The 18,093-nt window shown below is 41.6% G+C and overlaps 1 protein-coding gene across 3 annotated transcripts in view; it reads left to right on the forward strand.

Moving 5' to 3' along the window:
- brf1b (BRF1 general transcription factor IIIB subunit b) overlaps positions 1–18,093 on the forward strand; it is a 108,193-nt gene that overhangs the window by 10,647 nt on the left and 79,453 nt on the right. For 2 of the 3 annotated variants that reach the window (XM_079831175.1, XM_079831176.1), the window contains exons 3-5: positions 8,591–8,671; positions 12,948–13,121; positions 17,806–17,837. In XM_079831175.1, coding sequence (XP_079687301.1) covers positions 8,591–8,671; positions 12,948–13,121; positions 17,806–17,837 — 287 coding nt within the window. Of the gene's footprint in view, positions 1–8,427; positions 8,501–8,590; positions 8,672–12,947; positions 13,122–17,805; positions 17,838–18,093 lie in introns of those variants that run through there. The other variant, XM_079831177.1, reaches the window with a different exon arrangement.

Genomic DNA, 18,093 nt, shown 5'->3' on the forward strand with positions numbered 1-18,093 from the left:
CACACTCGCACGTCCCCTCCGCGGATGCAGGTAAGTGTTGCACAGCACACTCAGATCCCGCTTCGGGCCGCTCCCATGCCGTCCGAGCCGGATCCCTGCGTTCCGCCTCGCTGCCCCGCTGCGGGTACGTCTGTGGTGCCGATGGTCCCCCTTGCTCGGAGTCTGGGAGCCTGGCTAGCGCTTCCCAGCCCGTCTCGGTGGCTCATCCGTACCATCAGACTCGGCTATGCGATTCAGTTCGCCCGGCGTCCCCCCAAGTTCAGGGGCGTTCACTTCACGACTGTAGTGGAGGCGAACGCCCCCGTGCTCAGGGCGGAAATCGCTGTCCTACTGGCGAAGGACGCGATAGAGCCGGTCCCTCAAGCCGATATGAGGTCCGGGTTCTACAGCCCGTACTTCATTGTACCCAAGAAAGGCGGCGGGTTACGACCGATCTTGGACCTGCGATTCCTGAACCGGTCCCTTCACAGGCTGCCGTTCACGATGTTAACGCAGAAGCGCATCTTCAGGTGCATCCGTCCCCAGTTTGCAGCGATCGACCTGAAGGACGCGTACTTTCATGTCTCGATTCTCCCTCGACACCGGCCCTTTCTGCGCTTCGCGTTCGAGGGACGGGCATATCAGTACCGCGTCTTACCCTTCGGCCTGTCCCTGTCGCCCCGCGTCTTTACGAAGGTTGCGGAGGCGGCCATTGCTCCCATGAGAGAGCATGGCGTTCGCATCCTCAACTACCTCGACGACTGGCTGATTCTTGCCCAGTCGCGAGAGCAGTTGTGCGAACACAGGGACAAGGTGCTCAGTCACCTCAGCCAGTTGGGACTTCGGGTCAACTGGGAGAAGAGCAAACTCTGCCCCACGCAGAGGATCTCTTTTCCCGGTATGGATAGACTCGGTCGCCATGACTGCGCGCCTCACCGAGGAGCGCGTCCAGTCGGTGTTGAACTGCCTGAATTCGTTCAGAGGCAGGACAGCGGTTCCACTGAAACATTTTCAGAGGCTCCTGGGGCATATGGCATCCGCAGCCGCAGTAACGCCGCTCGGATTGCTTCATATGAGACCGCTTCAACGCTGGCTACACGATCGAGTCCCGAGATGGGCGTGGCACAGCGGTTCCCTCCGCGTCCAAGTGACTCCGAGGTGCCGCCAAACCTTCGGCCCGTGGTCGGACCCTCTGTTTCTCCGGGCGGGAGTTCCCCTAGAACAAGTGTCCAGGCACTCCGTTGTCTCCACGGATGCCTCATCCACGGGTTGGGGTGCCACGTACAACGGGCTTGCAGTTTCGGGTCTGTGGACGGGGCCTCAACTGCAATGGCATATCAATTGCCTCGAGTTGTTAGCAGTTCGTCTTGCACTCAGCCGCTTCAAAGTGCCGCTCAGAGGCAAGCACGTTCTGGTCCGGACGGACAACACTGCGGCCGTAGCGTACATCAACAAACAGGGTGGTCTACGCTCCCGTTGCATGTTGCAACTCGCCCGCCATCTCCTCTTATGGAGTCAGAAGCATCTGAGGTCGCTTCGTGCCGTTCACATTCCGGGCCTGCTCAATCGTGCGGCCGACGAGCTGTCACGTCAGCAGGTACTTCCGGGAGAATGGCGACTCCATCCCCAGGCGGTCCAGCTAATCTGGAGTCGTTTCGGGGCCGCACAGGTAGACCTGTTTGCCTCCCCAGAGACGACCCACTGTCAGCGGTTTTATTCCTTGACCGAGGGGACCCTCGGGTCGGATGCCCTGGCCCACAGCTGGCCCCGGGAAGAACGCAAGTATGCGTTTCCCCCAGTGAGCCTTCTTGCGCAGACTCTGTGCAAAGTCAGGGAGGACGAGGAGCAGGTCCTGTTGGTCGCTCCGTATTGGCCCAACCGGACTTGGTTCCCGGAACTAGTGCTCCTTGCGACAGCACCTCCCTGGCCCATTCCTCTGAGACAGGACCTCCTGACTCAGAGACGGGGCACCCTATGGCACCCGCGTCCGGACCTCTGGAAACTCCATGTTTGGTCCCTGGACGGGACGCGGAGGTTCTAGGTGACCTACCGCAAGCGGTAGTTGACACCATTACTTCCGCTAGAGCCCCCTCTACGAGGCGCCTCTATGCGTTGAAGTGGAACCTGTTCGTCGACTGGTGCTCTTCTCGCCGAGAAGACCCCCGAAGATGTTCGGTCGCATCTGTGCTTACCTTTCTACAGGATGGGTTGGAGCGAAGGCTGTCTCCCTCCACCCTCAAAGTCTATGTCGCCGCTATCGCCGCTAATCATGAGCTCGTAGATGCAAAATCTCTAGGTAAGCACGATCTGATCGTCAGGTTCCTTAGGGGAGCGAGGAGATTAAATCCACCTCGTCCTCCCTCCATACCCTCTTGGGACTTGACTCTGGTGCTAACTGCGCTACAGAGAGAACCTTTTGAGCCTCTGCAGTCAGCTGAGTTGAAAGTTCTGTCGTTAAAGACAATACTCCTGACTGCGTTGGCCTCCATCAAGAGGGTAGGGGACCTGCAGGCATTTTCGGTCGACGAATCGTGCCTGGAATTCGGGCCCGGTAACTCTCATGTGATCATGAGACCCCGGCCTGGATATGTGCCCAAGGTTCCCACTACTCCCTTCCGGGACCAAGTGGTGAGCCTGCAAGCGCTGCCTTCGGAGGAGGCAGACCCAGCCCTAGCTTTTCTCTGTCCCGTCCGTGCTCTCCGGACTTACGTGGATAGAACGCAAAGCTTCAGGACCTCAGAGCAGCTCTTCGTCTGTTACGGAGGACAGCAGAAGGGAAAGGCTGTCTCCAAGCAGAGGATGGCCCACTGGATAGTGGATGCCATCGTCTTGGCTTATCAGTTCCAAGACGTGCCCTGCCCGCTCGGGTTAAGAGCCCACTCCACTAGGGGTGTTGCCTCTTCCTGGGCGCTGGCTCGTGGCGCCTCGCTGACAGATATTTGTAGAGCTGCGGGCTGGGCGACACCTAACACGTTCGCTAGATTCTATAGCCTGCGTGTAGAGCCGGTGTCTTCCTGTGTGCTCACTTCCCATAGTCAGTAACACCGAAGTACCCGTTCTAGTGTCGGCTTGCTGCGCCATTCCCTCCCCTATGGTATGGATGCGTGCGCTTATTCTGCTCCAGTCGAGTTCCCCGGAACGGCGAACCCTGTTGAGTCCTCCGCAACCCGCGGCAGTCGGACGTGGCGGAGCGTTCGACGCCAGGTCTAACACTTGTATGCATTGGTGGAACTTGTGTTAGGCTGGGTTCCGTATGTAGTGACCCCCACGGCGGTCCCATATGTGTATTCTTCCACGGTACGGCTCCCTACGGCGAGCCCGTGTCTTTCCCTCGGCAGAGCTCCTCTGCCGTCTCAGGTACGTGTTGTCTCCCTCCTAATTGGCCGGGGCCACCCCTGGGACTTCCGTATGTTGTGCTGCCCACGGCCAGCCCATACGTGTATTCTCCACATGTTAACTCCCTCTGGGCATGATGTGGCTTCCGCAGCTGCCTTCACAGGCACGCTTTCCCAGCGTTATCCAATACAGTCAGCTGAGTGGGTCTTGCGGAACAGCAGCTTTGACTCTCCCTGCGTGAACCTACCCGCCCGCATCAGATCGGGGTCTGTGGGGCTCATCGCTGGGCGCTGGAAGTGGTAGTAACTATGGCGTTTTCCATAGGGGATCCCAATTCGTCGGTACGTCTGACGTACGTCGAACGTGACCGACTGAATGGGAACGTCTCGGTTACGTATGGTAACCCTCGTTCCCTGAAGGAGGGAACGGAGACGTACGTCCCGTCGCCACAGTTGCTGTACCATCACTGCAGGTCGAGCCACTACGTGTGGCTCCTCAGTGAAAAACAGCGTGCATTCGCTCTCGCTTCCTGTTTATACCCGCGGCGCGGGGCGGAGCGCGAGATGCAAATCTCGCACGCCAATTGTTCATTGGCCGGTTCTAGATAGCTCGAAGCTGATAGGGGCTCCCAGAAGTGATCCCAATTCGTCGGTACGTCCGACGTACGTCTCCGTTCCCTCCTTCAGGGAACGAGGGTTACCATACGTAACCGAGACGTTTTCTCAAAAGATTGAAGATTAGTTTAGTTGGCATATACTTGACGCATGTCTCATAAAATGTACAACAAATTTTAAATGTCTCGGAGAAAGAGAAGAGTAAACAGTTGGGAGAATATCGGATGCATATCAGAGTATAGGATCCATGCATTCTGCCATAAAGTGACAGCAGCTTTATAAAGAGAATTGTAACTTTTATACAAGTATTGAAATCAGACATCCCAAGTCTCCCGGAAGTTCTGGGAGTCTCACGCAAATTGATAGCGGCTCCCTGATGCCCGCAAATTAGTTAAAATCTCCCAGAATCTAGAGCGGGCACATGCACACGTTAGAGAGGGAGGGGGAGCGAGAGACCTTGTGTGTGTGCCTCGAAGCGCATGTAAGACAGAGAGCATCCTGATTTCGGCAAATGACATTTCGCAGGTTGGGATGTCTGTGAAATGAGTTTAAGGTGGTCGTATGCTAGCATGTCGGATGGAGCATCACCGACTGGCTTAAACCACCATGATGGCATAGAGTGCATTTATACAACAATGCAACAATAATAAAATAATGCATAAATAAAAAAGAAAATGTACTTTTGATACTTAAGTACTTTTAAAAACAAATACTTCTGTACTTTTACTTAAGTAAAAATTTCACTTGTAACGGAGTAATATTTGACCAATAGTACTTTTACTTTTACTCAAGTAATAGAGTTGTGTACTTTGTCCACCTCTGGTAATATTTGAGAAAGCAACCAATAATCTGGTAACATTTATGCCAACCATTCTGTAGAGGTTTTCTTACGGTTAATTAAAAAAAGGTTGCAAAGCGTTGTACATTAAAAATTTTATGTAAAAAAAGAGTTATTTCTTTTCAAGACGCATTCATTGTACTGTTTTAATTTCAATGGATGTTTTCTCTGTAAAAAGAATACACTTCAGAAATCAGAATTGAGTAACCACTGATTATTTTTTGCTTGCAATTAAAAAATAAACCTGATTTAAATATAAATCTGATGTTTTATGAAAGTTATTTGCTATATACATGGACAAAAATTTTAAATCTCCATGTGAGAACACATTACATTAAAATATGCACTTCAATAAGCTGACAGAAAGCAGGTTAATGCGTTTACATGCTGAGCGAAATCGATGTAAGGGACAAAAATCTAGCAGTGCCGATCGGTTAATGCCTAATACACTTTAAAGCCTGGCAGACAATAAAGCTAAATGAAGTGTTTCCAGCAGATGGCACCGCAAGCTCATGCAGCGCTAACAGAATACGTACCATTTGTGCGTACATTAGAAAATGTAATATTCTGCTGTCAATTTTTAATAATTGTTTAAGCCAATTTCACGATTTCAGTCATCATACAGTAACCAGCAACAACCCCTTCATAAAGTGTGTGTGCCTCTCACTCTAGGCTGGTCGCTATCATGGTTGATTAGACGGGAGTCACACGCGTGACGCATGGAGTCACAGGACTGATCATTCATCATAGCCAATCACGTTGACAGGAAAAAAATAAACAATGTAGCGAGTGCAGGTTTAGGGAAAATAGTGCAGTAAAAGTACCGATACAGCACTTAAAATGTACTCAAGTAAAAGTAAAAGTACACTGCTTTTAAACTACTTAATAAAGTACAATTCCTGAGAAAAACTACTCAATTACAGTAACGAGTGTATTTGTAATTCGTTACTTTACACCACTGTGGATCCGTGCAGTCGGTCTTAAAGTGACAGCACCCACATTTGCCAGCTGTCATTATTAATGCTAATCAAACAACAAAAAAAGAGAAAATCTCTCACTGCTCTTGACTGAATCACTTTTGTAACTTTAATTAGAATAAATGAGTGTACATTAAAGTACATTGCAAATGCTGCCTTGGTGAACAAAAGAGATTTCTTTCAAAAAAAAATTTTTTTTAATCTTACAAGCCAACTTTTGAGAGGTAGTGTTTTTTTTAAATATCATCTTTTGTGTTCCACTAAAGAGCGTCAGTCATAGAGGTTTGGAACGACAAGAGGCTGAGTAAATAATGACAGAATTTCATATTGGGGTGAACTATCCCTTTAATTTTAATTTCACCTGCCTCTGTGATTGAATGTGGCTGATTGTATGCAGAGGGAAAGACCGCCCTTTTTGGAGTGGAATCAGCCATGTATTCCATTCGCCTGGCATCAGAGATAGACATCACATCCAAGCGTTACTGATTCAGGAACATTATCTGCCACTCAGAGATAGCCTATCGCTGGGCCTACAAGTGGAGATACAGAGCCAACAATGAGAAATAAAAACCGTAAAAGTTCACATGTGCCAGTAATGCATCAGCATTACCAGCCAGGCTTCTTTAGTAGTGCTGTTATCGGATGTGCAGGGTACATCTCTCACCACCGCCACCTAGATCAGAGAACACCAGATAAGGTTGAATATAACTTTATTTTAGTATTTTTTATATACTATTATAGTATTTATTAATTTGATTTAGCGTATATATTTTAAATATTTTTTATTTTAGTTAATTAATTTGAGTAATTTAGTTAGTGCTTTTCAGCTTATATTTTATATTTCAGTTTTAGGACTTGGTGTATTACATTTAGTTGCCAAGTTTTTTTCAATCCAATATTTATATTTTATTTCAATTAATGGAAACAATTTGCAATCATTTTAGTTTACAATAACACTGCTGCATACCACACAGGATTTATATTGCCTGCCTCTCAAAATCCTACCTCAATGTAGTTTTCTTCACAGATGATATCTTTTGCAGACCAGTCAACCGGCAGCGTGCATGTCTTTCCCCGTATTGTCAGTCAAAACAAACTGACTTGAAAAAGACTAGCAAAGCTAGTTTATTGTCATTCTACAAGACATCATACAACAGAAAATATTATCAGAAATATAGACAATACTTCTAAATATGATAGTTCTAGAACTTACCAATCAATATTTCCTTTTTTCAATGAAGTCTTGTCTGGTTTTCGGTGTGGCAGGAGACATAAGAAGTCCTCAGGCCGTTCAAGTTGATCAACGTTTAGCCACACATGGATGCATGATCCTCTCACTAATGATATGCACTCCATTTTCAACTTAAAATATGCACTGATATGAGGATTAAAACATTTTGGCCTGGTTTCACAGACAGGGCTTAGTTTAAGAAAGGCCTTAGTTAAATTTGGATATTTAAGCAGCTTTTATAAAAATGCCTTACACTTAACATTACTGGTATGCATCTACAGATAAAACAAGGGCACTGACATTTTTTAAGATATGTCATTGCAAGTTATTTTCAGTTAAAACAGCTCAAACATGCATTTTAGTCTGGTACTAGCCTTGTCTAGGGGATTGTGTGATAATTTGTGGTATAGATTAACGTCAAGCCATGTCAGCAAGTATGCCTACAGCCTCAAATCTTGGGACACGGCCTGCAAAACCCACATCAACTGACACTCGGTCTCAATGACACCTGGAGCAATTAAAACTCATTATTGGATTTAACAAAATGCAATATTATATGTGACTCGGACCACAAAACCAGTCATAATTGATCAGTGAGATTTATACATCATCTGAAAGTTGAATAAATAAGCTTTCCATTGATTTGTTAGGATAGGACAATATTTGGCGCGAGATACAACTATTTGAAAATCTGGAATCTGAGGGTGCAAAAAAATCGTAATATTGAGAAAATCGCCTTTAAAGTTGTCCAAATGAAGTCCTTAGCAAGGTATATTACTACTAATAATAAATTTATGATATATTTACGGTAGATAATTTACAAAATATCTTAATGGAACATGATCTTTACTTGATATCCTAATGATTTTTGGCATAAAAGAAAAAATTATAATTTTGTCCCATACAATGTATTGTTGGCTATTGCCACAAATATACCCATGCGACTTATGACTGGTTTTGTGGTCCAGGGTCACATATATGCTGAACTTTGTGTGTTCATCACTATAAACAGACCTGTGGTAACATAACTTTCATACACTTTGCACAGTTGAAAGCAAAGGAAGAGAAGAGAGGTTGAATCCGAAATCGCCCCCTAAACCCTCAATCACTATTCCCTATTTTAGTCCACTAATACAGTTCACTTGAAGGAGTGAATGAAAACGGTGCAATGTGGGATGGAATGAGTGCACTCACTAACGTCCACTATGGTTTCGGACACCACTACAAATGGCTGTCCCCTCAAATAGTGCCCTATTTAAGGGTATAGGGGATGATTTCAGATTCAGAGTTTCCCTGACTTGGTTATCAGTCCCAGGTGTGTCTATTAGTCTCTTTTGGTTGCTAATAGGAATACTTGTGTGGAGTGACACTTGGCAACTGGTAGGTGTCACTGTAGTAACCATACAACGATAAAACTGTTATTTACACAAACAGCCACTTGAGGGTGCTATAGAGCTTTATTTAAAGGCTTATATTGTCACTTGTAGTAATAATGGGCTTGTATTTGTAGACCTGTTTATATACTGTAAGCCGTATATATTCCTATATACAGTAATTCATCTTGGCCTTTAAAACTTTAAGCATAATACATCTTTTTTGTGTGTGTTGTTTTCAGGTACTTCCAAAGCTCCGGTCCTGGGCAGTGGGTTCCACACAAGTCTGGGAAAAGAATCGCGAGCTCAGACGCTCCAGAACGGTAGGCGCACCTTTATATTAGTCAGCAGCAGTGTGTAGGTGCAGTCGGGGAATTATCATGCTTATAAAACATGTGCAGGCTTAAAGGGATAGTTAGTTATAGTTCACTCTAAATTAAAAAATCTGTCATTATTTACTTGCACGCATGCTGTTCTAAACCCGTATGACTTTCTTTCTTCTGTACAGCACAAAAGGTGAATTTTTGAGGTATGTTCTGGACACTCTTTTCCACACTGTGAAAGTGAATGGGAAAGGGTGCTGTGCAAGCTACAAAAATGAGTGAAATAAAAGTAGCACTTTGGTCTCTTGCATTATATTCCACATAGACAAAAAATCAAATATGGCGTTAGATGCATCATACAGCATTCTCGTTTGTGGATAAATATTCCTTCAATATTATGTTTCATAACTCATCTACATTCATTTCTGACCCAGTTACATCCCAAGCGCTAATTAAATTTCTATCATTTGCATCTGCGCTTTTCTGAAAATCACACAAGACATAATTAACTGTTGATCCATTTCATAGAGCTCCCTGATAAATGTCTTTGGGTTCCAGGTGTGTGTTGATTTAACAAATATAAGGCATGGCGTTGTGTAAATATGTCCTTACGTGTGAATCAGAGGGACTCTGAGAACAATGTGTTTTCACACATTGCTCAATTACAGCTGCCTGTCCTTGTGCGTTTTCAGAGCGGTTAGTTCACCCAAAAATTAAAATTCTGTCATTAATTACTCACCCTCGTCCCAAAACCGTAAGACCTTTGTTCATGACGTAGAGCGTCGAGAATACTTTTTTTTTACAAAAATAACTTTATTCAACAATTTTCAAATTTTATTGAACAAAAGGGCTCAGAAAGTCAGAAAGAAAATATCTTAATTTGAGTTAGTTTGGAGAGACATGAGGGTGAGTAATAAATGACAGAAGTTTCATTTTTGGGTGAACTAACCCTTTAAGCACTCAAAGCGACAACCCAAAATACTTTGAGAATCAAGGTCACCAACTAACACATGATTCATGATTCACAGAAACTAATGATTAAATGATTTGACACATAAATGTGCATATGAAAATGTCTGGTAGTTAGTTGTAGTTTAGATGAAAGATTCTTGTAAACTCATTTCCGACTTGAAGTGTCCCTGTGGTCACAAACACTAGATTCCATTCATTAAATAAAGGTGTCTCGTGTCCCTGCAGTGTTGCGGCAGTTATGTAATTCTGCTGTCATTCAGGGAGGTCACTGCAAACCTGGCTGCTAATCCAATGGCATGTGCAGTGTGAAAAATACTCTGGGATTATACAGGTCTGGAGTGTGTGACGGAGGGTTGGCACACAGTGGTTCCAGAATAGAGGGATTATGCTCTTAAAAGCTTTCAGAGTTATTTTTGGCCTTGGCCTGCCAACACGACACTTGACACTGCAGCTTTTGGGCTCCAATGTTGAGGGACAAAAAGTCCAACATCCACTTTAACATCTGTGGCTCTGTGATTATGTTAACTCTATATACCGTTAGCTAAAGCAAGGGTTTTCTTACTTTTTGATCCCAAGGACAACCAAATATGATGCAAGGGACCGCTTTCCTAAAGTATAAAAGCAGCTAGTTATTTTAATGTATAAAGAAGATCCATTTGTTCTGTGGGACAATATATATGTACAGTTGTTGGCAGAATTATTGGCCCCCTTGTTAAATTTGAACAAAGAGCCTGTAAAAATAATTCTGCATTGGTAATCCTTTTGATCTTTAATTTTTTTTTTAATCACAAAAATCTAACCTTTCATTTGAAGTAAAACAATTGAAAATGTGGGGAAAATCTCTTAATGAAATAAATGTTTTTCTCCAAAACACGTTGGCCATAATTATTAGCACCCTTTTATTCAATACTTTTTTCAACCTCCTTTTCCCAAGATAACAGAGTCTTGTTCTGTAATGCCTGATGAGTTTGGAGAACACCTGACAAGATATCAGAGACCCTTCCTTCATACAGAATCTCTCCAGATCCTTCAGATTCCCAGCTCTTCTCTTCAGTTCATCACTCATTTTCTACAGGGTTCAGGTCAGGGAACTGGGACGGCCATGGCAGAAGCTTCATTTTGTGCTCAGCGACACATTTTTGTGTTGATTTTGATGTTTGTTTTGGATCATTGTCCTGATGGAAGATCCAACCACGGCCCATTATAAGATTTCTAGCAGAAGTGTCAGGTTTTGATTTTTTTATCTGTTGGTATTTGCTAGAATCCATGATACCATGAATCTGAACAAGATGTCCAGGACCTCCAGAAGAAAAAAAATAGGCCCACAACATTATCCCTGTTTGTACCAAAGCCATCTGGCCATCATTTTTCTTTCATCTGACCCAGTCCTGTTCCAAGTTCCAGTCGTGTCTGACACCTGAATGCTGGAGTTTGTTTTTTGATGAGAGAGGAGGATTTTACTTGAAAACTTCCCGAACAACGTGTGGTGATGTAGGTGCTGTTTGATAAAATTTTTTGGCTTTCTGACCCCAAAACTCAACTAATCTCAGCAATTCTCCATCTGTGATCCTTGGAGAGTCTTTGTCCACTCAAACTCTCCTCCTCTCGTGCATTAGGACGATATAGACACACAGTTGATTGGAACTTCTTAATTATTGCCCTGATGGTGGAAATGGGGATTTTAAATGCTTTAGCTATTTTCTTAGTCACTTTCTATTTTGTGAAGCTCAACAATATTTTGCTGCACATCAGAGCTATATTCTTTGGTTTTACTCATTGTGATGAATGAATAAGGGAATTTGGCCTTTGTGTTTCCTCTTATTTATACTCCTGTGGAACAGGAAGTCATAGCTGGACAATTTCATGCTCCTAGTCACCCTGGTGTGCTAAAAAAATGAATGGGAATATACTATTTTACTCATAAAAAATGCTAGGGGTGCCAATAATTGTGTGCAATGTGTTCTCGAGAAAAACATTTATTGCATAATGTAATCCCCCCCCCCACACACACACTTTCAATTATTTTACTTCACTGAAAGGTTAGATTTAAAAAAAAAAAAGAATGATCAAAAGGATATGTAGATTTATTTTTACCGCCATCTTTGATCATATTTACCAAGTGTGCAAATAATTCTGACCACAACTGTATATATACCATATATAGATAATTATATATGTTAAATATATATATATATATATATATATATATATATATATATATATATATATATATATATATATATATATATATATATATATATATATATATATATATATATATATATATATATATAACATATATAACATATATAATTATCTATATATGGTATATATACAGTTGTGGTCAGAATATATATATATATATAAAAGGTAATTATGTTTATTATTTTTATACTGTCTTTGCACTAAATCAAATAGAAAAGTCTGTAAACCTGAAAGTTAAACTATATAAAACTATATGCACATTCTACAAACTGTCAATATAATACAGTAATAATGATTAAGATTATTATTTACAACCAATATTAATAAAATAGAATAAGGCAGAAATATTTTAAAATCCCAGAATGTTTCCTTGCTCCCACTTGCAGCCACCTGGGGCTCCACAGACCCCGGTTTAAAAATCCCTGGGCTAAGGAAAAAGTTTGATGCGTCTATGCATCTGCTGAATTCATTAACACATACAGTATCTGCAGGTTTAGAAAACAGATCGATGAAAGCATTTGTGTCTTATAAACATGTGTATGTGTGCAATTTCAAGCATAATTAATGACCTGAACTTGTGAAACTCATCAACTTCATCTGAAGCAACCTAAATCATTCTCATTGTTTACAATGGGGGAGACTTTTACTGTCTGGGTGAACAAGGTCTTTTGCTAAATGATGTATTAAGTAAACAGAAGTCTGCCAGATAGACTATTGGAGTGTTTTTTTAATGTGGATTTTAATATGCTAAACACATCGAGGCCCGCCGTGGGATTTCAGGGCAGACTGATTTATGTGTCCAATGAATTACAACATGGCCTGTTGTTTTGAGCTCATCTGTGAAGGAGTAAATGTACGACTGTGAAAGAAGGGGAAAACGGGACGTGGCCTCACACGGGACGTAAAACAGCTGTCTCTCTGCCCGTTTTCACTTCCAGGCTCCACTAAAAGCCTGTCTGGCTGTACACCGTTCTCATGACATCAGTGCTACTGGAAAACCAAACACCTGCGTGTGAAGTCATGCCTCGGTGCGCAAGCGTGCGCGTATGCATGTGTGTATGTTTGCTCAATCTGATGCATATGTGTGTCCTGTCTCTAGGGAAACGGCAGATACACAACCTCGGCAGCCAGCTGCAGCTGAACCAGCACTGCCTGGATACGGCCTTTAATTTCTTCAAGATGGTTGTGAGCAAACACTTGACACGAGGGCGGAAGATGACACATGTCATAGCCGCCTGCCTCTACCTGGTCTGCAGGACAGAGGGAACGCCACGTATCCTTCCCACATTGATCCTTAGGGTGTGAAACCCAAGAGAAACTCTTTGTGAATGGTAATCCTTCGAGAAAAGTGTGCACTGTGCACATTCAACCCGAAATAAGTACAGGATTTAGCTAACTAAAGAAAGTATAAATGTTTAGATTTTTCAGGTCTTTAAAGGATAAATAACAGTAGAGTTTCTGCCAATCTCATGTTAATCTTGAGTAGAGTAGTATTGCATCCTTCATATCTCTGAAGAGTCTTTAGTTTTATCATATTTATAAAAGACAGTTACGCTGTATCGATTCTTTCTGAAAACAGCCACACTCGTACATAATGACATATAACTTTCAATTCACTATACGTTCGTGTTGTTTTCATTATATGTACTTACACGCCGATTGCCAACAAAACACAGACATTTGATGCAGTTTCACTCACGGCCTGCTGTTTCGACTCATAACAGGGAACAAACAAACACACTTGCAGAAGTCCGTTGATGCTCCAGAAAGAAAAAAAACTGCATCCACTGTTTCCTTAATGCTGGGTTATTTGGGAAGCTGAACAAGGTTATCTTTCCCTCACAACCAAAAACACACTTCTTTAGTGACATTGTTGAATTCGTGGTCTAAAAACAAAATGACAGCAGAAATGCTCCGTCATACATCCAACTCGTTTTTTATTTTTATTTTGGCCATGTTTAGCATGAGAAATGAATGTAGCTCAAATAATATATTATGGCACTTGCAACCCCAAGGTCATCGGTTTGATTCTCAGGGAATGCATGAACAGATAAAATGTATACATAAGAGCAATTTAACTTTCTTAGGATAAAAGTGCCTGCCAAATGCATACATTTAAATGCAAAGAAAATGTGAGGTTTGACAGCAAAAATATTAGTTAGTGGCTGTTTTTTTTTTTTCATTCTTTAATTGATGGCAATCCGGTAATCCGACTTCAAATTTATAATATTAATAATATTAAGGAGAACTGGTAGCTTACATGTTGTTCCATTCTGTTTTTACAGGAATTTGACATTTTTCACTTTAAAATGCGTCTAGATATACGCTAGACTTGTCCACAATAGACATTCTACTAACTTTGCAACTACGTGTCATCTAACTTATTAGAATATTAATACTAGACTGTTAAGTTAGGGTTAGGGTTAGGTGTCTGCCGGTAAGTAGAATAAGTTGGCATAGTCAGTAGAATGTCTGTTGGTTGGGGAGCATCAAAATAAAGTGTTAGCAGATATTACGCTACTAATATAATGAGAGTTAGATGACATGTAGTTGCAAAGCTACTTAGTGTTAGTAGAATGTCTAAAGTGGACTATTGAAATAAAGTGTTTCCTTTCTATGCTTAGACAGCTTCATCAGAAGTGGGAACAGAACCAAATCAGCATAAACCAGCATAGAAATTCATGTCTCTTTTACCAGTCCATGCTTTCCCTAGGGAAAACCCGGTTCAGGGTCTAAAGGGATGTGTCAGGATGTGAAAACAATAGTGCTCAAATATACTGTCAGAGGTGAAAGAGAGGAAGAGGAAGAGAGTTTACTGCACCTTTAGGGATCTCAGAGGATGTTCCCTGGAGTAAATTATGGAAAGCATCCCAGCAAGTCACTCTTCCAGTCACTACTCCCTCATTTTGTTAAAAAGATTTTCAGTGTACGCCCTGGTCGTTTAACCTAAATGTATGTCTTTTACTGTAGTGAAAATGTGGAACTCAGTCATAGTGACTAGTGATTTTTAAGGAAAATATAATTTCCCTGTTCCACATTTTAAGGTTGTTTTTTCCCCCAATCTGTCAAAATTGTGTTCTCAAATTATGTGGGTTTGAGACTCGCCACACCTGTGTTACAACAGCATGCCTGGATAGTGTTACACCACTGCTTTCTCTCTCTGTCTCACAAACAAACAGACTCTTACACCGGCAAGCACCATCCTATCTGTCTTCTTGGGTCACACCCAGATCTCCGCTCTGCTTTTGTGTATATCGTCAGGCCTGTCTGGGTACCTGGTGCACCGTTTAGAGTTGCCAAAGGAGAATTGTTAGCTGTCCCTGGGTGGGGCTCTTTCAGTTGCATGCAAAGATTCGGTACTTCACGGTAAACAGCAGAAACACAAAGAAGTCGCCCAGTTCTTTACAGACTGCCAAACCCATTCCAAACAGTGGACTATATTTAAATGTGTTCTGCTTTGCCTCATCGAACGTCCTTACATTTATCTCATGCATCTTTGTGATATGATATACAGAATGATTTGGTCTACACTGTAAACCCGGATAAGTTGGCAAAACTCAAAAAATGAATTTAAAGTTTAAATAAGCAGAACAGATTTTTATTTTGTACTCATGCATTTTAATTGTATGAGTACAAAAAAACCCAACATAAGAGAAACTCTCCTAACAGAAACTCTTCTAAACTAGCATAACAACACATTAAATATCAAAACTCAAAACAATGAAACAAAATTTTAATTACTTAAAATGTGTCAGTTTTGTGAACTCAAAAGTAAAAGAAAGTTGTAAAAGTAAATTTTTTTTTTTTTGAGTTTTAGGGTTTACAGTGTATTTTACAGAATTATTTAGTCAAATTTCACTTAAAATAAGTATTTTACGAAGTATTTAAAGTAGTAGGTATTGAAGTGTTTTAAAATAAGACAATTCTCACATAAAGTACTTGAATTATCTTGACTTTCACTTTTTTAGTGTGAAATTATTAAACTTCTTTCAGCATTTTCTTGTTCATTTTAGCCATTTAGCAGCGTTTTAAAGGGATAGTTCAGCCAAAAATGAAAATTAGCCCATGATTTACTCACCCTCAAGTCATCCTAGGTGTATATGACATTCTTCTTTCAGACAAATACAATCTGAGTTATATTAAAAAATGTCCTGGCTCTTCAAAGCTTTATTATGGCAGTGAATGGCTGTTTCTGTTTTGAAGTCAATAAAAGTGCATCCATCCATCATAAAAGTAATCCATACGGCTGCAGGGGTTAATAAAGGCCTTCTGAAGCGAAGTCATGCATTTGTGTAAAAATATCTATATTTAAAACTTCACAAACTGTAATCTCTAACTTCCGCTATTTGTCCCACGTGTTCACGAGAGACTGGTGTTCCAGCGTATGACATAGGACGCTCCGGCGAGAATAGTTCTCGCGAGAACCAAGTTTTGTTTTGATCTATCCTCTGCGCTTCTGCAGTCATCACCAGAACTTATGCTACGCCTGCGTCCTACATCATACGCTGGAACGGCAGTCTCTTGTAAACGTAACTTAAATATGGATATTTTTCTTACTCAAACCCATCACTTCGCTTTAGAAGGCCTTTATTAACCCCCCGGAGCTGTGTGGAGCACTTTTATGATGGATGGATGCACTTTTATGGACTTCAAAACAGAAACAGCCATTCACTGCCATTATAAAGCTTGGATTAGCCTGGATATTTTTTTTTAAAACTCTGAATTGTATTCGTCTGAAAGAAGAATGTCATATACACCTAGGATGACTTAAGGGTGAGTAAATCATGGGGTAATTTTCATTTTTGGGTGAACTATCCCTTTAACATTTGTGGAGTGTATTTTAGGAACAGCACATCTGTTTAGACCATGTTCTCTAAGGTGTAGATTGGCTGTTGTTCTGGAAACATTGATTCAATGAGCTTCAATGACCTGATCTGTTGATTGTTGGGCTGACCGGTCATGATTTCAGAGGCTCGTCATGCAGAGATTCTTGGTTTGTTGCTTACAAAGACAAGGGGTCCTTCAAATGCAAATCTTACACAGTGGACACTACAAGCCATACATGGCCTTAAAAACTTATGTCAATAAATGCATGTATTTCTCTAAAATAATCTCATAGGTTTTGATCATTTTGGGAGATGCCACAGCATTAAGCAAGAACAATGAAGTCGAATCACAATCAAATAGAACCAGATCAGTATCTGAAATCAGAAATCACATCAAATAGTGTGATACCTGCTGCAAGAACACCTGCTGTATCCCTGATCAGTGATTCTCAAGTAGAGGGCCTAAAGACTAAAATCAAATCGAGACATGAGATTATAGTGCTTTCAGAATACTAAACACTAAAAGTGTCTCCTAATATAATTGTTTACATGTGTTGCTGTTATACCTATAATTTTAATTATTTGCTGTGTTGCTGCAGTTTTTGTCAATGGTTCATATCTTGTCTTGTAGTGTTTAAGAGATAAAGACAGTTATCAATATCACTGATTATTTCAGTCATATAAGTATAAATACTCTCTTTCACACCAGGCCGTAATTAAGGCCGTCAGACTCCTGATAAAGTGGGATTAGCTTGTCTTGTAGTGATGCTAATCTCTGTGCCAAAGGGGGCATTAGTCACCATGGAGACACATGCCTCAGGTGTGTGTGCCGATCAGGTGAGCAATAACAGATGGTCAGGGTGAATCTCTTGCAGAGATAAGGAGATCCTGTCTGAAGCCCATTGATGTAGAGATGATCAGTGAAAATCGAAAATCCCCCAGTGACAATTACAGAGCCGTCCGATGACTATTAATCACTGTGACCAGGATTAATTTAGGAGCGGAATTGACTTCTTATTTTTAGCTATGTAGTAGAACAAAGATGTTTGGATCTTTATTGCCCTTTTAAACATTTTTCTGATATAATCCATTTGTTTTGTATACTCCTTCCCTTCCTTAACTGATGTGCAGACATGCTCCTGGACCTGAGTGATCTTTTACAGGTTAGCTGCCTTTCATTTCAATTTCTTTCATATTTTCCCCACAGTATTCCAAATAACATAATGCAATCTAATGCTAAATTGCATGATGTTCAACCTTCAAATAATCTATTATACCCTCCATATGACCATATGAAAGAAATGCTTTATGAGGTATTGCACATGACATAACAGGCAAGCAGACCATGTCAGAAATTATGATATCCAGTCCAGCTCACTTACTAAAATAGTTTCTCTTCTTTTAAAATGCCAGATTTTT

This window comes from Gobio gobio (genome assembly GCF_949357685.1).
Source record: "Gobio gobio genome assembly, chromosome: 12".
Classification (NCBI taxonomy): domain Eukaryota; kingdom Metazoa; phylum Chordata; class Actinopteri; order Cypriniformes; family Gobionidae; genus Gobio; species Gobio gobio.